At 49.6% G+C, this 26,299-nt stretch overlaps 1 protein-coding gene across 7 annotated transcripts in view; it reads left to right on the top strand.

Moving 5' to 3' along the window:
• Positions 1-26,299, top strand: part of Sh3pxd2a (SH3 and PX domains 2A) — a 206,329-nt gene that overhangs the window by 45,195 nt on the left and 134,835 nt on the right. For 3 of the 7 annotated variants that reach the window (XM_076923957.1, XM_034520854.2, XM_076923949.1), the window contains exon 3: positions 24,962-25,037. In XM_076923957.1, coding sequence (XP_076780072.1) covers positions 24,962-25,037 — 76 coding nt within the window. Of the gene's footprint in view, positions 1-6,859; positions 6,976-13,474; positions 13,592-24,961; positions 25,038-26,299 lie in introns of those variants that run through there. The other 4 variants (XM_034520846.2, XM_076923933.1, XM_076923953.1 and 1 more) reach the window with 3 other exon arrangements.

Raw genomic sequence — 26,299 nt, 5'->3', positions numbered from 1 at the left:
GGCTGATTCGTTTTAGGGTCTTTTGGTGATAAATGAGTATTTTATGCTCACACTGGGCTTAGACAATAATATTTGAGAAGTTTATGCAGTTGACCAGATGGTGAGAACCACACTAGAGTTGTGGGGCTTCTGCAGAGCTCAAACTAGGATCAGCTGTCCCTGTCTGGTCTCTACTTCTCTCCAGGACTGTCCTTGGCCCTTGTTAATTCACACACTGATGAACTAAGCTGTCATAGCCCTGGATTTTTATATATCTGTGGCTCCCAACATCATAAACACTGATTATCTCTCTTTTCCAAGTTGATAAATCCCTTTGGAAGACTTTGGTCAGATACCTTCTTTGGCCCAATCAGAATGCCCAGAGATGGAAAGAGTTTTGGAGTGTAGATGTGAGCCCTGACAGGGTGAATGGGGGTGTCACCCTTGTGCATCAGAAGCAAGTACTGGAGTATTATTGTGAATGGCAGCACCCTTCTTCTATGTGGAGGGGAAAGCCAAGACAGTGGAGATTCTTCCTTAGAATGTGAGTGTGATTTAGAGCCACAAAAACACAAAGAAGAGACATTCATCCCTAGCCCTCACACCAGCAGCCAGTCCTTCCCTTTAGCCCCTTAGCACTGGACTGTCTTGGAGAGCGGGCTGCAGGCCTATGTGTTTGTGCATCAATACCTGCTTTGATTTCATGGTCCTTCTCACTATGAGACAAACCTTTTAAAAAGCCAGTTTCCCAGATTATGGATTCTTCTGGTTCAACAACATGGGATTGAATTTGTCACTGCATGTGGGAATGGGAGCACTCATGACTCCTGCCTGCTGCCTCTTCCCCTCTCAGCCCTGCCTAGTCTCCTTAGGTCTTTCCAGGATAAACTGGTGGGCTTTGCCTGCACCCCATCAATGGGTACAGTGTGTGGGGACAGGAAATGATAATGCAGTTGGGCAGAGTCTGGACCCTGAAAGGACTCATTGATCAGCTGGAAGGAGTCTAGAAGCCCGGGGAAACTTCCAAATCAGAATTTCTATTCTGGTTCCACCCCCTCCCAAGTTATAGAAATCACACAAGAAAGAAATGCTGCCCCTCCACCCTCCCATCTCTGTCCGAGGACTCACTGTCTCCTGTCACTGTTGGAAGGGACACAAGCATGGAACAGCTGTGACGGGCTGGCCCTGGAACGACTGTTTGTGGCCAGGCTTGTCTAAGTGGGTTATCCTCTGACCCTATGCATACAAGTTCCACGCCTACAGGTTCAGTTACTTCCAGATCAAAGATTTTATTTATTTGTGGTGAGCATGTGTATGCCACATGTAGAGGATAGAGGACAACTGGAGAGAGTTGTCTCTGTCCACTCTGTGGCTCTCAGGGATGGAACTCAAACACCTTTACCTGATGAGACATCTCTCTGGCCCCAAAGGTACTTTTAAGCCACGCATGGTAACACATGTTTATGATCCCAGCACTTGTGAGGTAGAGAAGTGGGTTCAAGGCCATCCTCAGCTACATAATTAGAGAGCAGCCTGGGCTACTTGAGACCTTGTCTTTTAAGGCATCCCTTTTCATCTCTGTGGAGTCCACTCATATACTCATGGCCATGGCTTTCTCAGTTACTGGGTTGCTGGCCTGACAAGATGACTTAGCCGGCAGTCATCAACAACTTGGAACAGCTGTGCCGGAGCCCCTCAGAAAGCCAAGTTAGATTCCAGAAAAGGCTTCGAGAGCATTTTAGATGTCAAGGTGGAGAAGCAGGGCCTTGCTTCTTCTATAAATAGCTTACAACCTAGCATTCTATGAGCAGGAGAGGGACCTACCCCATGGGGAGCTGGTCAGGTTATGGTCTCATGCCCAAGTTTGTTTAGTTATAAAGGATCTGCCTGGAGATGCCCTTAAGCTAAGCAGGGGGCAGGCAAGTGGCCACACATGCCCCTTTAAGTCAACCTTCGGTTCCCCATACCTTTCCCATGACCTAGCCCCACCAAAGGAGGACAGGGAGGCTCCTGGGCCCTGGCTCCATTGGTGACTGTTTCACAACCTGGCCTGCCAGCCACTGGGCTGCAGTGATTTCTCTGCAAACATTGGCTCATGTGCTGTTAGCCCCTGAGAGGGACCCCTGGCAGTGAGTGCAACTGGGTCAATATTTGGTCAGAGCCAGGAAAGGCCCTTAATCTTCCCCCGCACCACTTGGAAGACAGCCGAGAGCCGCTTGAGGCTACTTATTTGCTCTAAGGGCTTCAGCTGTTTCGAAGAGCTTTTATCTCTCTTCCTTATTCATCTCTCCTGCACTTCCACCCACGCACTCACGCAGCGTGGCCACACTCAGTTCCCAGCTCTTGAATAGCCTGGTTAATGATGGCTGAACAAAGCTATAATCCCTGAACCATTAATAGTCAGCCCTGGAGTGATGTGCTGGGGGTGCTTGTGTTATATTATTATTTCTGGAGACTCGTGGATCACTGCATTTTTAGAATTAGAAGAGTTCCTTTCTGTAAGGTGTATGTGAGTGTGTATCTGTGAAGGTACTGTGTGTATGTGGGGTATGCAGACCCACAAATGTGTGTTTGAGTGTGCAGAGGCTAGAGGAAGACCTTAGGTATGTGCCGTCCTGTGCTATTGCTCTCCACAGTATTCCCGTGAGAGTCTGACTGAGCCTGGAGCTGGGTTGGCAGCTCATCTCTGCTCCCCATTCTCTCTCTACCCCAAGCTCTGGGCTTGCAGACTTGGGCAGCCATAACTCAACCTTTTACATGAATTCTTGGATCCAAACTCAGGTCCTCGGTGCTTGTACATGGCAAGCAGTGTTACCCTCTGAGCCATTCTGCACTGCAGGCTCAAGAACTACAGCTGCTTTTATTCGAAGGCCTTTGTTTTGTAGGTGAAAAGCTGTTAATTTTTCTATTCATGGAAAGTGTTCTCTGTGTTTATATTTGTTTATGAGTATGTGTATATGTATGTGTGTATATATGTATGTGTATATGTGTGTATGTATATATGTGTGTATGTATGTTTGTATGTGTGTGTATATGTGTGTATGTATGTGTATATGTGTGCATGTGTGTATGCTTATGTGTATGTATGTATATGAATGCACATGTGTGTGCAGGCCAGCGGCTTACACTGAGTGTCTTCCTCTGTGCCTCTTCATCTTGTTCATTTTGAGACAAGGTTTCTAACTGAACCTGGCTCTTGATGATTCTGCTATATTGTTTGGCCGATATAGTAGAACACTGAATCTAGATGAGATGTAGCCATGCATGTATAGTGTGTGTGTGTGTGTGTGTGTGTGTGTGTGTGTCTAGGTTAGAGAACACGTGGGACTCAGTTCTCTCCTCATCTCCTATGGATTCCAGGGTTCTAGCTCAGGTTGTCAGACTTGGCCTGGGGCCTGCTATAGGGTCTCGCCCACTGATACATAACTATTTTAAAAGTTCTAGAAGGATGTACTCCGGATTGGTGACCAATGTGTCTGGATGGATACTAGGAACATTGATGGGAAAGAGACTTAATCAAATAGGGAACTTCAGACTCATCCGTGAAAAACAGAATAGTAATTAAAGAGAAGTCTGGGGAGAAGTAGGAGAGTGGGAAATCTAAAAGAAAAAATGTCTCCTGCAGTTGTTACAGTAATGGAAAACAACAGGCTTAGTAAAATTGTATCAAGAATGCATCATATAAGATAAAGAAAGTGAAAATAATAATTTAAGTTACATTACCTCATCCTTCCTGGACCTTCATTCTAGATCATTCCTTCGGAATGTAACTGGTTAGATCTCATTGTAACTAACCCCAGGGACCTATCCAAATTATCTTGTCAAACTGGAATCTTGAATTCAGATATTACTTAAAACCCATGAGCCAAGCATTGGAAGAGGAAGCCCATTGGCAGCAGTGCTCTGGTCCTGATAAAGTGGTAGTGAGCCAGCTAGGGACACAGTGGTTAGAAGGAACAGCATCCAGGACTGAGATGGCTGGGTTCCAAAAACCAAGCTCCAGCAAGCCTCACTGATGATAAACCCTCTGATGAGTTCTTTAACCTACCTGTGCCCCTGTTTTCTTATCTTAAAACGAAGTCATTATAAAGGCCCGCCTCCTAGGATAATAAAAAGGACGGAATGATAGATTCCATGTAAAGAAAGCCGTAAGAAAAGAGAGTGTAAGCTTCTTAGAGAGGAAGGCAGAAGCTTCATGAGTTCAGAAACTTAACTCTAGGAGGAAGTACCGAGGATCCCCACCCCAACTGGAGACACAGGCTCCTTCCTGTGCCCTTATTGCAGACTTCACTCTGTCCAGACAATGTGTGGTCTGCTCTTTGGCTGGAGGGGCAGTGTGAGGATTTCCCTTAGAGAAACAAACACTTTTCATCTCCACAGTTTAATTACCAGCCCGCTTCCTCTCAACCACGCTGTTAGGAAAACACTGGGTTTTGGTTTTTTTTTTAATTTGTTTTTTGTTTTTTAAGCAGTTATTGGTCTACAGTTTTCCCTTACCCTTGTTGGTGATAGAACATGGAAGGATTCCCGGGAAGCTCTAGAGGACTTCATTGGTCTCTGGTAATTCCCTTCCCACTGGGAGCTGGCTTCAGCTCCTTTCCTGTACCTCTGGGGCTCTAAGTGAACTCCAGCCTATCTCTTTCCCTTGGCAGGTCCTGCCTGAGGGAGGGTATACCAGGGCAGGGCTGTGTAGAGATGAGAGGAGAGGCCCTGGGTGAAATGGTCCAGGAGGTCAGCGCAGGGTGGGAATAACTTTTCACTTTTGTAGTTGGGTCCACTGGAGGTCTTTGGAGCGGGGGGGGGGGCACAGGGGAAGGGGGGGAAGCTGAGTCCCCCTCTCTCCCATCTCAGGCACATGAGGCTTGCTGGTTCCTGTGCAGGTTCTGAATCCTGTATGTTTAGGAACACCCTTCTACAGCTGGGGCTTCTCAGATCCAGAGGGGCTCAGAACCATCCTGACTTAGAACACACAGAAAGGGTGGGGCAGGAGGGGACAGTGTTGGAGCCGGTTCTTACACATCTGTGAGAAAAGGGAAATAAGACCCAGATGTTGGCCGAGGCTTGAGAACCATGTTCAGAGTCCTGCTCTCAGGAGAACATTCTAGCTAGGCTTTTTGGATGCTCTGAAGCAGCTGAGTTGTGCGCTGTCCCTGCACCTAGGCTCCTCCATAGAAACCAGTGAGCTCCTCTTTGGGGGTGGGAACATTGGATCCAGGTACAATCCCATGAGCTCTCCAGTGAGCACTAGGAAATCTGAAGCCTTTTCTGCCTTTGCTGTTTCCTTAGTTCTTCATGGGGTCAGGCTGGACTTACTAACCCATGTTCAGGAAGTTCTTCCTCAGACAGGAAAATCATACAGAAGTTATGGTGTCTTTTGTCTCCTCGTATGAGCACAGACTGCTCATACGAGGTCTAAACTTCTAGGGGACATCTTCTGAGTGACAACACAGGGGGAGGGGTGCTGCCTACACCCCAAGTCCTACAGAGGTGCTGAGAATGTGTCTCAGCTGGAGAAACGATCTACGTGTGAATATCACACTATGAAAGGTACATGCATTTCATAAAGCTGGCGTTAATATTCTCACAATGAAAAAAACTCCTGTTCACTGTGAAATGGGTAGAATTGTTTTAAAGTTAGAGGCCTTTAGAGGCAACAAAAAGGTGAGTAGTATCTGACATTCAAGTTACCCTGTCCTAACATGCCCACAACAGACAACATTTGTTGATCACACATTGTCCCTTACCAAGTCTGTGACAGACATTGTTAATCGATCGTGAGTTTATATGCTTCTCAGAATTTCTAAAAGAACAAAACCGGGTATCTTCAGGATGTCACTCCCAATCGTTTACCAGATGACTTTTGAGGTGAAGCTTACTGGCCACCTTCTGATTTGTCTCCATCCTCTTATTTGATAAATGAGCAAATTAGACCCCAAGTCTAATTTTGGTGTTGTCCAAAAATTATAGCACCAGGGACCTGGGGAGGTTGCCTAGTGGTCAAAGAGCTTGCAAGCCTGAAGGCCAGTGTTCGATACCTGGATACCCACACAAATGCCAGCTAGTGTGGCTGCTCTTCCAGCTTTGGAAAGCAGAGACGGGATCACCAGAGCAAGCTGGCTAGCAAGACTAGCCATATCAGCTAGTCTTGATTGACAGACCCTGCCTCATTGAATGAAATGGAAAAGCTATTAGGAATGATCCCCGAATCAACCTCAGGTTTCCACATCCACACGCATTTTTACCTACACACATGTATAATATGTATTCACACATGTTTAAAAAAAAGAAAAAGAAAACAAAACAAAAATAACCTTTCCCAAATCACGGCACCAACAAGTCATTAAAGGCATGCAGTGCCCCATTCCCTCTGCCCACCCCCTGCCCCCACCTCACCTCCCACCCCCGCAGCTTCTAGTTCATTCCAGTTGGGATCTTTCTAATTTTTTGGTGAGGAGGGCAGGAACTCTTGATAGCCTCATCATCATGCTGAGAACATTGCTAGTGTGTGTGTGTGTGGGGGGGGGGGACGACAGGTTGGGAGCCCACTCTTGACTGTGCCACAAGCAGAAGTCTCAGAGGCTTCTAGAAAGGTCTTCAAGCAGTCTCTCCTTGAGCTCTGGTGCCGCCTGGCCCTCAGCCCACACCACCTCCCTCTTACTGAACAGCAAACCTAAGCTCCACCAGGGACCAAGTCTGCCTGAGTCAGCGCACACCACCTGTGCCTGCTTGGAGCAGCACACCTTGTTTAGCTGGTGTAAGGTGTCGTGCTGGGGTGTGTTTGGGTGTTATGTTCAGGGAGGCCTTGGAATGCAGTTGCCGCCCCACGCACCTCCCTCCTTGGTCCCAGGCTCAAAGGCTTGGCCTAGAAAATTCAGTTTGTCTTCACTGAGCCCCCGTGCACCCCTCTTTGGAGGGAAGCTGGGGAAGAAGTGTGTGGGGTGGTGGTGTACCGCTCCAGGCTGGAGGATGAAGGGAAGGAAGCTCTTTGGTGGTCAGGTGAGTGTGTGAGAGTGTGTGAGTGTGTGTGTATGTGTCTGTGAATGCGTGTGTGTGATCAGATCATAATTTTCCTGGCAGATGTAATTTCATGTCTGTCCTGGTACCGCCTGAGGCCCTCAGGGAAAGAGGCAGGCTGACAGCCCTTGTTTGAGGGGAGCATCAGGCAGTGGAAGGTCCAAGCAGGGTAGAGTGAGCGTTGCCTTGGTGAGGATGCTCAGTGTGGGGCACCCCATGGGCCTGTGTGCCGGAGCATCACATTCATGTAGGCGCTCCCTATTGGAGGCCCAGAGGTCTCGACATCCTGTTCTTACCAGCTCCAGACAGGGCAACGATTAGTTTTGCTTTTGACTCTGATGGAACTTTACATAGTGGGCAGCTGGGATAAGGGATGACAACCTGAGTTGTGGGCCTCTAGCAGGAGAGACAGTTCGTCCTTTGGGGAGATATGAACTGCATCACCTGGACTTCTCAGCAACCAGCCTCCAGGGCCCGAGCCTCAGCCGCTATGCACCCCTGGATCTGAGGGATGCAAGTGAGACTGTAGCAGGAGTTACTGAAGAACTCAGCTGCTTCAATTACAGCTGGAGTCAGGGAAAGGGATTCAGCTCCCCTTGGACCTTCTACTGTTGAAGGACATCTGGCTCTCAAAGGGCTTGTAGGATTCCTGGTGTCAAATTCCTGTTGTCCTGAGGGGGTGACAGAAGCTCAGCCAGGGTCAGATTCACTTGGGTTTGGGCGTTGGCCCCACCTCTTACTGCTGATCGACTCCAGGCCATCACTTCACCTCTAGAACTCTGCATGATTGTATCTGCATCGGTGGTCTTTGCAGAACCTGCCTCTGTGGCTGTGAAGTATTTGAAGGGACAGAGCACAAAGAGACCCTCCTCACGGAGCCTGGAGCAGTCAGGGAGCATTACTGTTACAGGACTGTGGGTATAGACTCTCTGGAGGAGAATGCAGGGGCCCCAAGTGTCTGCAAGTGTCTGCCCACCTGGACTCAGGGAACAGTTTCCAGCTATGAAAGGGTATTGGGCATTTCTGGTGACTTGATGAGCGAGTATTCCTAGGTTGGCTAGGGGACAACTTTCAAGGCAGCCAGGGCTTGGCTCTGTCTGCTAATTAGGGAGCCTTCATCTGTTGCCTGGCAGAACAGTGGCCAGTTCTGCCTTTCTGGAATGCTGGAGGATGGGGGAAGTGGCTAGGCACTGGGGGGATGGGGTAGGCTAAATGGATGACATTCAGATTTACAAAATAAAATTGAAAAAAAAGGAAAACTTCAACAGGAAGCATGTGGCTGGTGTCTGGGCCGGCTGGGAGATGCTTGCAGAGGTGGCTCTGTGTGTGACAAGCTGGCCATTCTTCCCACTGTTTCTCCCAAGGGCACCTCTGTGAAGGCCAGCCTGTCTCCCTCCCCAGTGAGACAGGCTTCTTTTGTCTTTGGTTTCCTAATGCCTCACTTCTCAACTTGGAGCCACAGAAGGAGGACTCCCTAGTGGAAGAGTGGAGAGAACCCTTGGGCACGTGCCCAGTGCCTGCTTGATGTGCCCAGTCCTTTCTCCATCACGGCCATTCAGTGGAGTTGCAACCAAAACAGAGGGTCTGGGTAGAGGCCACAGAGTCTTGTGCAGGAGGACTCAGATCTATACATCCCATCTTCTGCATCATCTGTTTTTAGTGCATGCTGGGAAAGGACTGATGCCTTCAGAGGGCCCTTCTTTCTCTCCTGGGGGAGAATGACTGCTTATTGCCATCTCTGGACCATGCTATATCTGGGCCCCTGTGAATGCAGCGAGCTAATAGTGGCCTCTCCTACTTCTCCCTATTCTGGACTGATGGGGTCACCTTCCTGTTCCACTGACTATCATCTTCCCAGTTTACCTGCTTCTCTAAGGTCATGCTTGTCCTGCTGCTAATTTAATTTAAAAAGAAAAAAATCAAGAATAGACATTTCCCCAGTAAACAGAGTGGCTCTTGCAGGGTCAAGCTGGACCCCAAATTCCCACAGCCGTCTGCATTGGGTGGTTTCAGGAGCAGGTTTTCAGGGTTTATGTCTGTGAGTGGAAGCTCTCTCTAGACACAGCTGCTGCCATCACCTGGAGGGTGGGGAAGGGTGAGACCCGAGGGTATTTGCGGAGGACTAGCTAGGGGCAGATCATTGTGTCTTGATCAGGCCAGAGTGGAGACAGCTGGGCTGTCTGTCCTGGCCTGGAGGCGGATGATGTGTCCAAGTAAGTGGATGCTGCAGTTGGGTAAACTTCTGTAAGTCATACTTGTCCATCTATGGTCCCATGCTCCTAACCCAGCTGTTACCTAAACTTTCCCCACATTCTCTCCTCTTCCAGACCTTCTCTTCCTCTTTCTCCTCCTCCTCTTCCTCTTCCTCTCCTTCCTTCTCCCCTTCCTCTCGTCCTTACATCATCTCTCTCCCTGAGGAGCCTCTTGTTTCTCCAGGCCACAGCCTTCTTCCCAGGTCTCCCCAGCATTCACGAAATATCCCCGTACTACGGTCAGATTTTTTGATGGCAAATTTCCAATCCCTTCTAGGGCCACCTAGTGCTCAGACCTGCTGCAGAACCTTGTTTCAGCCTATAGAACATGCTAGGCCCCAGTGGGCCTCTTGCCTAGAGCTAACACATGTAACGTTTGGCTGTGTTGTTGAGAAGTATCTGCAGATCAAATATTAGATTGCCTTCCTCCTGCCTTGGGTAGAGAACAGTGCTGGGAGGTTCTACTGAGCAGATAGACCAGCAAGTGGGACCAGGGTAGGGGCTGAGGATCACAGCCCTGAGAGGAGGCCGGGCTCAGAGGCTCTTGGGGAACAGAAGTGCAGAAGCAGACCTGCCTGGGGCTTGTTGGGAGGTGTTCAGGACCCTCTAGTGTTGTGGCCACCAGAGTCTGGATCCCAGCCAGGCCTGCTGACAGGTGCCAAAGGTCTCACTGCCCCCATGATGATCTCCCCTTGTGCTTCTTCCTTCTGTACATCACTTGGTGGACAGATACTCCTGCCTCTGGGTCAGCCAGAAGGCAGGGCAGCTACTGGAGGGGTGACCTCTAGCCTGCAGGGTGGGCTGGAAGGCACCCAGATGTTCAGGGACATTTTCCCTGTGGTGTTTCCTGGTTCCCTGGCAGAAGGACTTTTCCCTACAGGGAAGTCTCTGAGTGGACTCAGCTAGGAAGGTGGCCAGGCCGAGCTCACTGCCTGGGCAGCTCACTGCCTGGGCAGCTTCACAAGGCTTCCCTGGGCAACTCCACCCAACTTATATTTTCCCTCTGGGATTTCTCTTTTCCCATCTGAGTTCCATCTTTCCCCCAACTCCCCCCAACCCCCAATGTGGACAGACTGCAGGAAGCCCTTGCCTGAAGGAGATTCCAGAGGGAAATGACAGGAGACTCCTGTGGGCCAGAGATCAGCCTTAGTATGCAGAGAGGTCATCCATGCAGGCTCAGCACAGCTTTGAAGCCATCAGACCAGCTCGTAGGAATGGTAAGAGATTCAAGGCCAGTTGGGGACCACACAGACCAGGCAGACACCAAAGCCCCAACACAAAGAAAGCCAGCCCTTCCTTTCAGACCACCCTCGGAAGAAGATGCAGCTCCAACTGCTCTGTGCCCACCCGGGCAGCTGAGACACCTCCTTTGCCTCCCGTCAGGCTTCCTGCCAACCACACTGCTCCTTCTCAGAGTGACAGAGGCCATATCAGACCATGGCCCTATGTATAACCATCCTAAAAGATCTGCTGCCTTTTCAGAATGAACTCTAAACTCCTGCCCCCATCCCAAGTGCCCTTGTTCATGTGCCCTTTCAAACTAATCCTGTTTCCTTTATAGCCCCCAACTCCCGTGCATACTCACTTGTCCATGCGCACTCGTGCATACACACACAGCCATTGTCCAGACATGAGCCCACCTCTTCCTTGGAGCCTTCACCCCTGCCCCCGCTGTTCTCTCTTCTCCTCCACCCCTTTCCCCAGATCTTTAACAGTGGATCCCTGAGCACTCAGGCCTCAGGTCCTATAGCCTGTCAGTGAGACCTCCTTTGACCACCTCTGCCTACCTTGTCTTCAAATAACTTGTCTCAGCCTGCCATCCTGTCAGCCATTTGTTTACTCTGACTTTCCCCACAACATGGGAGGAGCTTCAGGAGAAGAAATAGCTGGATAGAACCGCATCAGCTGGGAAATCCTTGTCAGGGACTTCTAGAGAGCCCGTGTGTGTGTGTGTGTGTGTGTGTGTGTGTGTGTGTGTGTGTGTGTGTGTGTGGTGTACCGAGGGGCTATATCCTCTTCCACCTTCAAAGTCTGGTGTGTTCAGTGTCCACTCCTCTGGGCAGGTCTTGACTTTGTCTACAGGCTGCTACCGAGTGTCACTTTGTTAAACATCTGATGGAATCCTTGGAGGTAAAGAACATTAGGGTTCCTTAGGTTCTCAGAGTGTGGAACCACTCGGGACTGTTCTTCAGACATAGGTTTAGGTGTAGCAGTGTGCACGGTGATGTTGCATTTCCCAGGCTCTTAGCTGATGTACTTTCTGCTGCTCTCAGGATAGCACCTTGAACAGTGACCAGGTCCCCAAAGGAACAGTTCAAACCCACTTTCTTCATTCTTTTTGTTTGTTTCTTTTTTTCTGTTCAAGTGTGCTCTTTGGGCAAGCTGAATGGTTGATCACGGTGATAAGGAGGGAATTGGATCTGGGAGATTTGGGCTCTGTGAGGGGAACACTGGGTGCCTCTAGAGGCTGCCCAGGGAAGATGGGGACTGCCTTGGAGAAGTGGTAAGCTTGAAAAGTCAGTCACACATCAGGAGTGTTCACTGGCTGAGGAGGAAGGAGGTGGCCAGCCCTTCCCTCCAGTCCAGCTTTGTGTCTCAGTGAGACAGGCTTATCAGACCAGGCTCTGTGTCTCAGTGTATTCATGATAGGCTTGTCAGACCAGGCTCTCCAGCTATGGCTTACTTACGGCTGGAGGCAGGGCGAGCAGGGGCTAGGGGAAGGATGGCTCGCATAGTGCGCAGGGGGAGGCTCAGTACAGGCTCTGTGCTGCCTGAGTTGTGATCCAGTACATTTCCAGGAGGATTCTCTATGTTTTGAAGTCTTCCCGCATTCAGTTTGGTTTGGGGGACCTTGATTCAACTCCTTGTATTGGGATAATCCAACTGCTGTCTAATAAACTCTCGGTGGCTTAACATGAGAAACATTCATTTTCTGTTCATGTCCCAGACCAAAATAAGTCAGTGGAGGGTTCAGCTCCAGGCAGCCGTGCAGGAGCTCAGACCCTGCCATCTGCAGACCTGTCTTCCAGCAGGAAGTTCCTAAGGAGAATGTGTGGAAATCCAGGGAGTTTTACTGGTTGTGCCTGGGGGAGGGGCTCAAGCTCTACCAATCAGGACTCAGTCATGTTCCCATACTGCCCGCATGAGAGGATGAGAAGTGTGGGTTAGATGTGTCCAGTTCTGTTTTGTCCACTGTGGTGGACTTTGGGATTTTAGATTCTGAGACAGGCTTGGATAGGTGGACAGGCATGTGAACCAATCTGTGAAGAGAGCGATGTTTCAGAAACTTGCATGGCCACTCTGCAGAAGCCACCTGCAGGACACAGGACAGCACATGCCAGGGGTGCAGAGGCAGCAAACACGCTATGCTGGTGCCACATGGAAGCCCGGGAGCCCCAGGCAGCCACGTGCAGAGCTGGTGCTTACTTGGCACCATGACTACTGGAACATTGGTGACATTTGTGTGGTTGTGAAATTTGTAATGGGAGAAAGGGGAGCATTGGAGAGGTGGCTTCCTCAAGTTACTAGTTCAGACAGTGACCCTGGGCAGAAGTCAAAAGGCCTGTGTGTCGTCCTCGGGTGGACTCCCCCATTATACAGACAGTAATAGTGTCGTTGAGGAAGGCCTGACCCTTATACTACAACCCCTGTGCTTTTGCTGCCTAGAGCGGCTTGTTTGGGTATAACCCACATCCACAGCTGCTTCCCACCCCCAGGCAAAGAGAAGTGAGCTCTGGGATAGCCAAAGCTCCAGATAGCCAAGGCTCCAGATAGCCAAGGCTCTCATTTCAAGTGAAGGCTAGTGGGAACTGGGCTTTGCCTGTTCCACTCTTGTCCTTTCTTCAGCCTGTTCTTTGTTTTTCCTTTTGCACTGGACATTTGTGGGGAGCTTTTAAAGCCTGGAAAGACCTTCAGCCTTTAATCTCAGCACTCGGGGGAGGTAGAGGCAAGCAGATCCTGGGAGTTCAAGGCCAACCTGGTCTACGTAGTGAGTTCTAGGACAGCCAAAGCTACCTAGTAAGGCCTTATCTCAAAACACACACACACACACACACACACACACACACACACACACACACTGAACAGAGTTAACAGTAGGAAGAAGAAACCACTTGAGTACAGGAAAAAAAAGGAAGCTGTCTTGTCATTTAAACTTGTCCTGCCTGGCCTCTCCCCATCAGGAGGGCATGTTAGAGAACAGACCAGAATCTCGTTGCCTTGGGCAGCAGTTTGGCCCCAGGGATTGGCCTTAGCCTCATCTCTGCTCTCTGTCCCAAACTTTGGGCAGAATTTGAACCCATGGTACCCAGGGCAGTTTGAGAATCACCGTCTTGGTCGTGTGGAAGGTAAGGACCAGAAGCTAGGGCTGGGGGAGACTCCATGCTGTTCACCTCCCTTCTCCCCTTTTCAGGGCCTTGTCCCTCTTTATCTTTGTCTTTTTTTGGCAGGGGTGGGGAATATTCTGGAAGGTTCATGTGGGAGAGGGAATTGTTGGCAACTTTGGGGAGAGTTTAGAAATCTCAGGAGGGGTCTCTGGCAAGGTTAAGGAACTACAGACCCCTGAAGGGAAGCTGGGTGACCACAGCCAGGACCCAGCAGACTTCACCTTCTGTGAGCTTCTTATCAGCCTTCCCTGACCTGGCATAGCGTTCCTCTGGCCATCTGCTCCCTTCCCCCCAAGATGTCTGTTTTACCACCCCCAGCCTATGAAGGAGCCAGATGTGTCTTTCTAGAATTCCACTTTCAGTGTGTTCCTCCTCCACTCAGTGGCCTCCAGGGATTCTCTGTTGCCTTAAGCAGGAAGTTCAATTTCCTCCTCTCAAATTCAGCCCTGTCCTCACCCTTCCCAGCCCGCCCCTGCCCTCCTTAGGATCAGGACCCTCCAGCACTGGACACCTTCCTAAGATTGAAGGAGGAAGAGCCAGGGAGTGCCAGCACTGGCTCACTGCAGGCTTGGGAGTAGGGAGGGTGCATGTTGTCTAGTGGGAAACCATGCCCCACTAGATGCCCATGGTCTGCTCTCTTCTCCCAGAGCCAGGCTGGAAGCTGGCTGAGTCCACACCTCTGCCTACCAGCACTGTCTTTCCCAGTGTTCGGCTTCTCTACCGTTACGTCCACTCTTCCCTCTTGACCAAGGAGAGCTGAAGTTGGGTGAGAACTAACGTCCTGGCTAAGGGCTGTCAAGTCATGGAGGATGGACCCTACAGGCCTTTCAGTCACGGACAGGAAGAGATGGCTGGGTCCAGCAGGCTTTCCATTTTCCTGGAAGCTAAAAGGGCTGCAGCAGAGATGAGATGGCACCAAGGAGTCAGGAGTCACTGTCTTAAAACAACCCAGTAAACCTGCGCTATCTTGATTAACCCAGACACCACTCTGTGGTGCTGTTGTTACTCAAAAATGATATCCTGTCTAGTTTTATGTTAACTTGACAGAAGCCAGGGTCCTCAGAGAGGAGGGAGCCTCAGGTAAGAAAATGCCTCCGTAAGATCAGGCTGCAGGCAAGCCTGTGGGGCCATTTTTAGATCAGTAATTGAGGGGAGAGGGCCCAGCCCATTGTGGGTATGGCCATCCCGGGGTTGGTGGTCCTGGTTCTATGAGAAAGCCACGAGAAGCAACACCTTCCATGGCCTCTGCATCAGCTCCTGCCTCCAGTTTCCTACCCTGCTCTGTGTTCCTGCCTTCAGTACTTTTGTTAATGAACGATTTTGAACTGTGAGTGAAATCAGCTCTTTCCTCCCAGAGCTGTTTTTGGTCTTGGTGTTTCATCGTGGCAGTAGTAATGCCAATTAAGACAGATGAGGGGACAGGGCACAGGCTAAATGATCTTGCCACAGCCACACAGGAAAGGAACAGGCTGGAATGATGACCACAGAGCTCATGTGTCCTGTGACCGACTAGCAAAACACTGCTTCTCAAGGGAGAGGGAAGGGATAGGGTAATGTGTCTGGATTTCAGCAGCTCTTTCTGGAATGTTTCTGCTATACCCATGGATATGAACATAGCAACTATCTCACCAATGGGGTTACCGATGCCCAGAGAGGGTATCCAGGGTCAGCAAGTCCTTGACAGACTGGAGTTGGAACCCTCCACTCGACTCTCCTGCATGTATGCAGAATGAGCCCACGGTTGTAGACTGGGGTAGCCAGCTTGCTCGGGTACCTTCTGGGCTCCAGAGTGAAGGCTCACAATCTAGAAACAGCTGGAATAATAAATACTGTCAGCTTGGCATCCATTTCCTTCCTCCCTGTGACTCCCTCAGCAGGTGATGGGAGATTGGCCCAGCCTCCACCATGTTAAATGTAACAAACGTCCTGGCCAACCCTACACACTGAACTGCTGGGATAAGCTGAGGCCTCCACTCTTGAGTCTGGCCCACGCGCACCAGCTGGGCAGCTCCCTGGGGCCCTGGATACTCACAGCTAAGTAGGGCCTGACTGAGATAATTCCCACCATCTGCTCCTCAGTCTTCCCACTGGCTCCTGGACCTCAGAGTGGAGACTACTGGTCAGACTTCACTGCTGTCCCTGCCTAACAAACCCGGAAAGTGATCTGTGTATGTCTGCCAACTCAGCCATGTTTATTCTTCCTGTTTACTAAATCGCTGTGCCCCACCACTGTGACTCTGGCCAGGCTTTTGGGAAGAGCAGGGCAAAAGGTTCCCTTTAGTAGTTACACATTGTCTTAAGGTGTGTGTGTGTGTGTGTGTGTGTGTGTGTGTGTGTGTGTGTGTGTTGGGGTGAAGAGTGATGTGCCGCCCATTCTGTACACTGACATCTAAACTGCAGGACCTCAGGATGACCATGTCTGGAACTAGAGTCCAAGCAGGAGTGATTCATTGAGATGAAGTCTGCACTGGAATAGGCCAGGCCTCCTGTGCAGCTTGACTGGAAACCTACTAAAGGCACATTGGGTCACAGGCAGAGGCATGTGAAGACAATGGTTTTCATCAGCCATGGAGTGTCTTGTGTGGCCTGAATCACTGGCAACTGTCAAGAGATGAGCAGTGAAGTCTCCCTCATAGCCCTGACAAGGCCAAGTCACGATGGCATACTAATACAGCCAGAAAACACATGGCCTGGGGGCCTAACTCAGTAGTGGAGGATTGCTTACCATGTGCAATGTCTTGGGTTTAATCTCCAGCACAGTGTAAACTGTCCAAGGTTGCCCTTGCCTGAATTGAGAGGTGGAGGCGGGAGAGCAGAAGTTCGTAGCCATCCTCGATTACATCGCATGTTTTAGACAAAGCCCAGCCTGGGCTCTGCGAGACTCTGTCACAACACAACGCCACACTGGGGCAGCATGGGGGAGCTATATGTCAAGAAGTGAGGGTGGCCGGGCGGTGGTGGCACACGCCCTTAATCCCAGCACTTGGGAGGCAGAGGCAGGTGGATTTCTGAGTTCGAGGCCAGCCTGGTCTACAGAGTGAGTTCCAGGACAGCCAGAACTACACAGAGAAACCCTGTCTCGAAACAAAACAAAACAAAACCAAAAAAAAAAAAAAAAAAAAAAAAAAAAAAAAAAAAAAAAAAAGAAGAAGTGAGGGTGGCCTCTAGAAGCTGACAGGGCTTGGAAGAGTTGCTCTCCTGGAGAGCAGGAGGAGAGCAGGTGAGGGTGGCTGTTCAGTGAGCATTGCTGCTCCAGCAGGTTCTGAAGTAATTCGCCTAGCGCTCTGTACCCCAACAGCCCCAACAGTGAGTATCAATCCCTTCCAGCTGACTTCTGGCAATGACCCCACCTCATCTCTTCACATTTCTGGGGCCGTGTGTCAGCATGCCCACTGTGGAGGTGCACACGGGCATCTATCTACCCTTAGTCCCTGGGATAATGACCCAGAGCCTCCACCCCAGATCCCAGCACTTTACCTAACACATGGTGGCATTTTGTGGCACTCGTGGACAAGGCTGCTCCATCCACTCTGACTGCCTCCTGTAGCAGTGCCGAGCCTCACAGGAGCAGACCTTTCCACCTGTTCCTCCCTCGAGGCTGCTGCCTTTGTTCTCTCCCGCTGTGATCTTTCAGGGCCAAGCTCCGTGGTCTTTTTCTGGCAAGTCTGCTTTGCCCACCCAGCCGCTGAGCTTGTCTCTTCCCCAGCTCCTATTGTACATAAGCGACATGACCCTCACCTAAAGCTGCTAGCCCTGTGTAGGCGTCCTGGCTCTCTCAGCCTGGGCTGTGATTCACACCCTGGATCCCACTGATGCAGTGTGAGGATGGCTGTGGTAAAGCCAGGGGATCTGGAGCAGCGGCAGAAGCACGCTCAAGGAAGACTGCTGTTGCAGACTTTGGAAGCTAGAGTGGGCCCCTCTTGGCCCTGGGGAATGTTCTAGTACTCTGTATTTTGGCTTATGGGCCTATGACCCAACAACCAAGTCATCCTTTCCAGGGTGGAAGGATCCTCTCTGCTTCCTTCCTCTTTCCCTGGCTTCCTAAATGTTTGCATGAGTGTTAGGCCAGCTGCATGAAGTTCTGTAGTAATGTTGACAGGAGAACTTATATCCACACCACCCACTTTACCATCCTCGGCCTTAGCATCGGGGGACTCTGCATGATAGCCCCACTTGAGGCCGCCCCTTTCTACCCTGCAGAGCACCCAGCGCAGCCCTCTTCTCCAGTCTTTTGTGAGCTGCAGCGTCCTGCCCGTTGCTTGGACTATAGAGGGTCACCTGGTTAGCTGGTGTGTTTCTGGAGCCCAGGGTACACGTGTCTGCTCTTCTTTGTGTATATGTCACAGAGAACAGGGGCTGAGGGCTGGGGGACGTGGTGTCTGTGAATACACTTCAGGGAGAGGCAGTGTTAGCAGAACTGCCCTCCACTCCACTCACTTGGTTCTTCTGACCCGTGCTCTTGCTCTGCCTGGTTCTCATTCTAGTTAGTGTTGAGATCTTACTTCCTCCTTCCCTCCCCCTCCTCCCTCATCCTTCCCCCCTCTTCTCTCATCCTTCCCTCCCCCTTCTCCCTCACTCCTCCCTTTCCCCTCCCTTCCTAACATTCCCTTCCCCCTCCTTCCCTACCTCTGTTCTCCCTATCCTTCCTTCCCTCTTCCTCTCTTCATTTTTACTGTATTGTTGAAGATATACTAAGCACAAGATTTACCCTTGAACCTTGGCGAACTGCATAGTTTAGGGATGTAGGTGTGTCCCCTTGTCGGGCGTCCATCTCATTCATTGTCTTCTCTGGGTCTTCTTATTTTCTCTTCAAGGGTTTCATGGCTTATCCCATCCAGGGATTAAGTTGTTTTTCAGTGAGAACCCAGACAAAGGTCCAAAGGTGTGCGTGTGTCTCTTGAGACATCTCTGAGTCTGTGTATAACTTCATATTGGTTGTGAACGTCAACAATTTCATTTCTTCTTTCCCAGCCTTTTAAAGAGCCTGTACTGGAGACTGAACCCAGGGCCTCGCACGAGATAGGCATGTTCTTCTTTTTTATACTTTGTTTTGAGACTGAATCTCCAGCCTGGCCTTGAACTTTACATCCTTCTGCCTCAGCCTCCCAAGTACCTGGTATTGCAGTCTGTACCACCAGCTTCTTCCAGAGTTTAATGCTTTTCAACAATCTCCTTCCCCATCTCCCTCTCCGTCCCCCCCCCCCCGGGAAAAATAACAAGTGTAAATGGAAACTGTAAAATCTTCATTGACAAATACATGCTGCACAAATTAAAGAGTGGAGTCTAGGGATGTGGTGGCACGCCTTTAGTCCCAGCACTTGGAGGGAAGAGGCAAGTTGATCTCTGAGTTCCAGGCTAGTCTGATGTACAGAGTGAGTTCGAGGCTGGCCAGGGCCCCAGATAGTGACACCATGTCTTACCCAAAAAAAAAAAAAAAAAAAAAAAAAAAAAAAGTTATTTCCCCTGGATTGGTGTGTTAGTTCTATGCATTTCCCCTCCCCCACCTCAGGAGCTTTTATTTTATGACAGCGGTTCTCAACCTGTGGGTCTCAACCCCTTAGTCACAGGGGTGGCCTAAGACCTATCAGAAAACACAGACATTTACATTACAATTCATAATGGTAGCAAAATTACAGTTATGAAGTAGCGATGAAAATAATCTTATGGTTGGGGGTCACCGTGACGTGAGGAACTGTATTAAAGGGCCGCAGCCTTAGGAAGGTTGAGAACTGCTGTTTTACTGAGATTAATCAATCTAATTATTTTTAATGGCAAAGGATCTAACATGGCTAATTTTGAAGAAGAGAGACTTATTTTAAGACTTATCAAAAATTCTACAGAAATCAAGAGAGGATGATGATATTGAGTCATGGAAAAGCACAAAGTCCTGAAATAGACTTGAGTTAATTGACTTTTGACAAGAACTTGGGCTAATTTAGAAGGCAAAAGAGACTTCTCAGCAAACTGCTCTGAGGTAGTGGGACAACGAACCCTGAAATGAATGTTGACGTTTGATGTCAGATCTAATTGGAGCAGAGAATTCTGCTGAACTCCCTTGTCTCCCAGATAAGAGGATTTGTGGGTAATCACTTTAGAGGCACCCAGTCCCTCCCTCGTCTACTGTTTATATAGTAGCACCAGTGGGTCAACAAGGATGTCTAACTGTTCAGGGGCAAAGAGTATTCCCTCTTCAGGACTTGAAAAAACAAGAGCAAACCATGGGACGGGGGCTGTAGCTCAGTTAATTGGTAGAGAATCTCTCACATGCCCAAATCCCAAGTACCCCCCCCCAAAAAAAAAAGGAAACAGGAGTGGTTGTACATGCTTGTAATCCCAGCCGGTGGAGACAGGGAGAGCAGAAGTTCAAGGTCAGCCTCTAGTACATAGTGGGTTCCAGACCAGATTGACCTCCATAAATCCTGTCTCAAAGAGGGGTGTGTGTGTGGGGGGGGTATAAATCACAAAGGGCTGTGTCAATTAGTCAACTAGGGTAAACAAATAGAAGTACTATCAGGATTCAAAGAAAGGAGGTGATGACTTCTACCTGGGACTGTCCTAGAGAGCTCTTCAGGCTGGGGCATCCAGGGACAGAGGAGACTGGGGTAAGTGCACGGTAAGGAAAGCTGTACTTACCGTTGTCTGACTTAATTTGGTTTGGGGTTTTTGAAGATAGTGCCTTGGTATGTGGCTGAGGCTGGCCTTGAGTGCTGGGAGCCTCGAGCTTGTGCTTCCTGTCGCTGTGATGCACACAGAGACCCCAGCATCACGGTGTGATCAATGAACCCTTGAGCTTTCCTTGCTCTTTTTTGTATCGGAATTTGTGGGTCCAGGAGCTCAGTGGCTCCCAGCAATGCTCTTTGTTCCCTAGGTAGAAGAGCGGCTGGCTAAAGGATTAAGGTGGAAACACTGGAGTTTAACAATAAAGTCACTGGGAACTCCTCCCTTTCAGCAGGCGAGCAGTTGGGCCTCTTGGGTTACCAATGTGCCCCAGTTGGGTGGGACCCACCTCCTCTCTCCCCAGTGTTTATTGCTGCAGAGCCCTGCCCAAGGGGAGCTGTCGAATCAGCTTTCTCTGGCTGAGCCAGCTCTGGAACCAAGCTGTCCTGTATCTCTCTCATGACCCACCCCTTAGGTAAACAGCTCTGGCGTGGTGTGGTTACAAAGGCTGTGTAAGCCAGGAGTGTCTCCAAGAATGACCTGCTTTTCTTCCAGCCTGACTCAGGGCCATTTGGGAGACGGGAGACTCCACCTGCCCCAAAAGGTGGTCACAGCAGAACTCTATGCTCTTAGGCTGCCTCCTCATGAAAGCCTGGCCAGGTCTGTCTGGGAGACTGACCCTCAGTATGCTTTTCTCCGTGGAATCCAGCCTGATACATCAGACACTGCAGCTTGGCTCTCCAGCACAGATGGACCTACTACCCACCATCCAGCCATCTTAGGCCTAGACCTTTAACTGCTGCCCTGTGAGATTGTACACTGTAGGTGCCGCATGCTGCTGGCTTAGCTCCATTAGGCTGCCTTGATTTGCTTTGTCCTGGACTCAGGGCCAGGGCTTTTGACTTCTTTGAAAGGTGGGCAGAGAAAACATCCCTGACTGGTTGTCTGGGCTCTGTGTTCATGGCAGTTGTGACTCAGCGACTGGGAGGGCCCACTCCAAGGTTCTGCTAACTTTGCTGAGATGGAGCAGGTGACAGGTGCCTGGGCTCTACACCTGAGGGCTACCAGTGTGGAATGAGCCTGCTGGAGACTCACAGCTTTGGGGAAGACCTGTGGACCCAGAACTCAGCAGATGGTCTCATCTTGGAGCGGGTACTGGACTAAGCCAGAGGTCTGCCGAGAGGAAGAGCTTGCTATATAGGAAGAGGGAGTCAGGGGGCCCCTGCAAGGTACCCTCACCCCCTAGAAGCCATCTAGAAGAAACCTCAGGTCTGCCCCACACTCGCCAGGCTATCAGATGACCCTGCACCCCAGGAGACACATAAACCCACTGTGGAAATTCAGATTGCACTTCAACTGGGAAGGCAACAGGGATGTGACTCTCATTGCAAGATTGAGTCCTCTTCACCCAGAAGCCTTCTCCTCAGCAGCTGTGGGGTTCTTTACCTAGAGCCGCCTCCCTAGCTCCAGTCTATACTTTTGAGAATCTTGTGCCCTGGACCAGTGCTGTTCAACAGAAGTACAACAGGAGACACATATCCAATAAAAGCAACTGAAGCCAGTGAAGTTAAACTAGCTATACTAGTTTAAAGGTGGCTCAGTGGTTAGGCCTACTTGCTATTCTTATCGAGGGCCTGAATTTGTGTTGTAGTCCCACAAGCATCTGTAACTCTAGGTCCAGGAGCTCTGAGGCCTCTGGCTTGATGCTCTGCCTCAGACAACTTACGGAGCCATTACCTGGAGGCCCCAGGCCTGGTCTATGTGTGGTATTATCTATCCTCAATATTTTGGGGGGGGATCATTTATAAATATGCATAGGATAAAATTGAAAAGAATATGTTGTTATTAAAGGAGGCATTGAAAGACACGTGGTACGAAGATGTTTGTTGTAATGCTGGATGTAGCAATGAGAGGTCAGAAACTGCATTCAGCAATAGGCCATGGGTGAATGAGCTGTAGGCCATTCAGACACTGGAGTTCTCTCTCATAATTTAAAAAGGCAGTATGGTCAGTCATGGTAGCACATACTATATACACAGGTAATCTTGTACTTGGCCTGAGCTACATAGTAAGACCAACAGAATGTTGGGGGCTGGAGAAGTGGCTCAGCAGTTAAGAGCACAGACTGCTCTTGCAGAGGTCCTGAGTTCAATTCCCAGTAACCACATAGTGGCTCACAACCGTCTGTAATGGGATCCAATGTCCTCTTGTAGTGTGTCTGAAGACAGCGACAGTGTACTCATATACATAAACAAATCTTTAAAAACAAAACAAAACCAGAATGTTGATATTGACATAAGAACCGGGCATGGTAAAGTACTTGCTTAGCACGGACACAGACGCTACTATGGAAGTAGTCATCTGTATGGAAAAAATGTTCAATGTGTGGAACAGGAGGAGCAATGAAGTCATCTTAGTTACACGCATAGAAGCGTGCTTAGAATGGATACACGCCGACCCCCAGTATTAGTGACTCTTTCTCCTTTAAATTTTTTAAAACAATTTTTGTTTCTTCATTTGTATTTTCCTGAGACATGGTCTCGTTTTTACAGCAAGACTGGCCTTTAATTCTCAACCCTCGGGTCTTGGCCTCCCGAGTGCTGAGATTGCAAGTGTGCACTGCTGAATCCAGCCTCCTTCGCCACAGACCCCCCTCCCCCACAGCTGCTTTTGTGATTCTAGTTTCTCTGCACTGAGCAAGAATGACTCCCGTAGTACAGAAGTGAAATGCACAAAAGTAGAAGAGAGATGCAGAAATCAAGGGTTTGAGCCTGCACCATCCATTCCTAAATGTATCCCAGAACTTCCAAGTACAGGTTTATAATGCCATACCCTGAGACAGCTGTACTTAAAGGTAACAACAAGGAATTATTAAATGTTTGGGAGTTGAAGTTAGAACATTAAAACTCATGAGCCAGCTTTGGCTAAATACCTATTTGGGGAAGTGAAAGTTGACTATGGTACAATCTTGTTTTGAGTGGAATCCACCCAACTCTTCCTATGTGGGTTCTAAATGCTCCATGAGATTAAGTGATGATTGTGAAAGAAACAGTTCCTAAAAACCATTGTTAAAGCCGATAGATGGATGGACATTCATTCACGCAAGCACGCCCGCACATGCGCACACAGACTCGCATGCACAGTCCAGCGCAGGACCTTTTTTTTTTTTTTTTTAAACTTACTTTCTTTTCTTTCTTTTTTTGTTTTGTTTTGTTTTTCCGAGACAGGGTTTCTCTGTGTATCTCTGGCTGTCTTGGAATTTACTCTGTAGACCAGGCTGGCCTCGAACTCAGAAATCCACCTGCCTCTGCCTCCCAAGTGCTGGGATTAAAGGCGTGGGCCACCACCTTGCCCCAGCTACTTCTACCCTATGGCTCATTCACTACACTCTAGCTGAGCCCTCTTCCCAAAGGGAGATTGGTCACTCCCCTCCTCTCCATAAAACCCTTTAGTGCTTGGGATGCACCTGAGTCTTCACAGCCTCCGCTCAGCCTGTCCTGCCTTGCACATCTTATTGCCTGTCCCTCTGCCCCGTCTCATGTCATGCCAGCCGCACTGGCCTTCACCAGTGGTTTGCCCTTCCAGTTCCCTTTCTGGAACATGTCTTACCCATAGTGCTCTGCTTCCTTACCTCCTGGAGGTCTTTGCCTGTGGGTTGGTAACATCTTCCTCAGCACCCCCAAACAAAAGATCCACGTCTTAGAAATTTCAACTGTCTTCCTTCTTCTTTGTAACACTTACCTTCCCTGACAAATGGACCAATTTGTTTCTTGTTTGTCTTCTTGCACCAGAATGTAAACACCCTGAGGGCAAAGACCGTTTTCTCTAATGTCCCTTACTCCAGGATGAGTATCTGCAGACTTGGGAGGACGTTAGGAACGTGTGACAGATCCTCATCCTGCCAAGGAGGTGCCTGAGGAAGGCTCCTTGCCTTGCTCAGGTCCCAGCTGGGATACACAGCTGACATCCTCAGTGCAGCCTCTCAGCATCAACCGCACACAGGGAGGGACCCAGGCCTTGTCTGACCTGCTTCCCTGTGTTCTTCCAGTTCACACAGAACTCCAGCCCAGAATAGCAAAGGAAGAAACAGCTGTTCCTGCAGGGTTCTGGAAACCACTCCAGAGGGCTCGTCCCTGGAAAAACAGTAGTGAGCTCAGGGTGGGAAGAAAGAAGCAGAGAAAAGGGGTTCCAAGCCATAAGGACCATGCAATAGATTAGGTTCTGTGGTTAAAATAACATCTGCTCCTGGGTTTATAGAGAGTTCTGGAAGGTGGGTGGTCTGTCTGACATACCAGGTGGGGCTTTCCTCCGTTCCTGGCCCAGGAAGGTTGGGATGTGCAGGTGGCTAAAGTATTATTCACCCAACAGACAGATGAAGTAGGAAGGAACTGGGCACAAAGGAGCATCTGGAAACCCCAGTCTGGCCTACAGGCCTGTTGGTCCCTGGCCCAGCCTCACTCCCCTGTGTCTCCAGACCCCTCCCCTTGCTGAAATGGTTCAGACAGCCCCTTTGATGCGTGGAGAGCTCTGGCCTTCTCCCTCTCAAGCTCCATGTGGTTTGTTAATGGGCTGTAAAATGAGGGATTTTATCATTCGTGTGAGCACACTGATGGGGTGCTGATGCTGTTCAGTGTTCTCAAGCCTGTCTGTCTGTCTGTCTGTCTGTCTCCCCAGATGCAGCTTCTGGATAAGTTTCCTATTGAAGGTGGCCAGAAGGATCCAAAGCAAAGGATTATTCCCTTCCTTCCAGGTAAGCTCATGTGGCCCTGTGGAGGGCTGGGGGCGACTGGGAGAAGCCTCCCCCGCCAAGCCCAGAGGAGGCTGCCTTTGGCATGTGTTAACCACTCCCACTAAGGATTTGCAAGCCTCAGTGTTGAAGGCCACTGTCCTCTATCTGTCTTCTCTGGCCTCTCCAGGATCATCTTTGCCAGCCCTTGGTTTATACTTTCTGAGGAGTTTCTGAGGCCCTTGAACTTGTTATCTTCATAAAAGGCTCTGTCTGAGAGGCTAGGATGTGTGTATAATCCCAGTACTCAAAAGGCAGGCCGAGACAGGAGGATCGAGATTTGGAGGCCACTCTGAGCTACAGAGCCATTCCCCAGCAAAACAAAACGAAAGTCCAAAGCTGGGCTTGGGGCCAGTGAGATGACCTTGGTAAAGATACTTAACACCAAGCCTGGCAACCTGGATTGGCTTCCCAGGACCGCATTGTGGAATGGGCGAGCCAGCTTCTCCAAACTGCACTCTGACCTCCACATGCGACCCCGCCCCCACCCCCACCCCCACCCCATGCACATACAGTGAAAATGAAATAGCAGTTTAAGATCTTTCTCAGGAACATAGTGAGTTCTAGACTGGGCTACACTAGACTCCTACTCAAATGGTTAACAGCACTGGGTGCTCCTCCAGAGGTTCAATTCTCAGCACCCACAGGGCAGCTCACAACCATCTGTTTTAGATGCCCAATCCCCACCCAAGTCATTCCAGCATCCTTGGGCTTGAAGCAGGCATGTGGTACACAGATATCCATGCAAGAAATCCACTCATGCACATAAAAAATATTTTTGAGACAGAGTTTTTCTGTGTAGCCCTGGCTGTCCTGGAACTTGCTCTGTAGACCAGACTGGCCTCAAATTCAGAGATCCACCTGCTTCTGCCTCCCAAGTGCTAGGATTAAAGGCGTGTGTCACCACTGTCTGGTACGAGAGTGTGTGTGTATGTGTGTGTGATTTTAAATATATTTTATATTAATATAATATATATAATATATATATAATTTTTTAAAGTTAAAAAGTATCATAAACTAACCAAGCAACCCAGAATCACAGAGAGGCTTACGTTCACCTGGGGAAGGATTGCTAATCACAAGAACAACTGCCCACCACCCCCTTAAGTTGAGCATATTCCCTGATTCTTGATCTCCCATAGGCCTTGTGCTCCAGTGGCATACTTCTGTAGCACCCCTGTGAGGTAGCAGAGACAGGATTTGAACCCAGCTCAGTCCAGCCAATC

The sequence above is a fragment of the Arvicanthis niloticus genome, chromosome 1, assembly GCF_011762505.2.
Source record: "Arvicanthis niloticus isolate mArvNil1 chromosome 1, mArvNil1.pat.X, whole genome shotgun sequence".
NCBI classification, from domain to species: Eukaryota; Metazoa; Chordata; class Mammalia; order Rodentia; family Muridae; genus Arvicanthis; species Arvicanthis niloticus.
The sequence above is the reverse complement of the archived record's forward strand: the minus strand, read 5'-3'. Positions and strand labels throughout refer to the sequence as shown.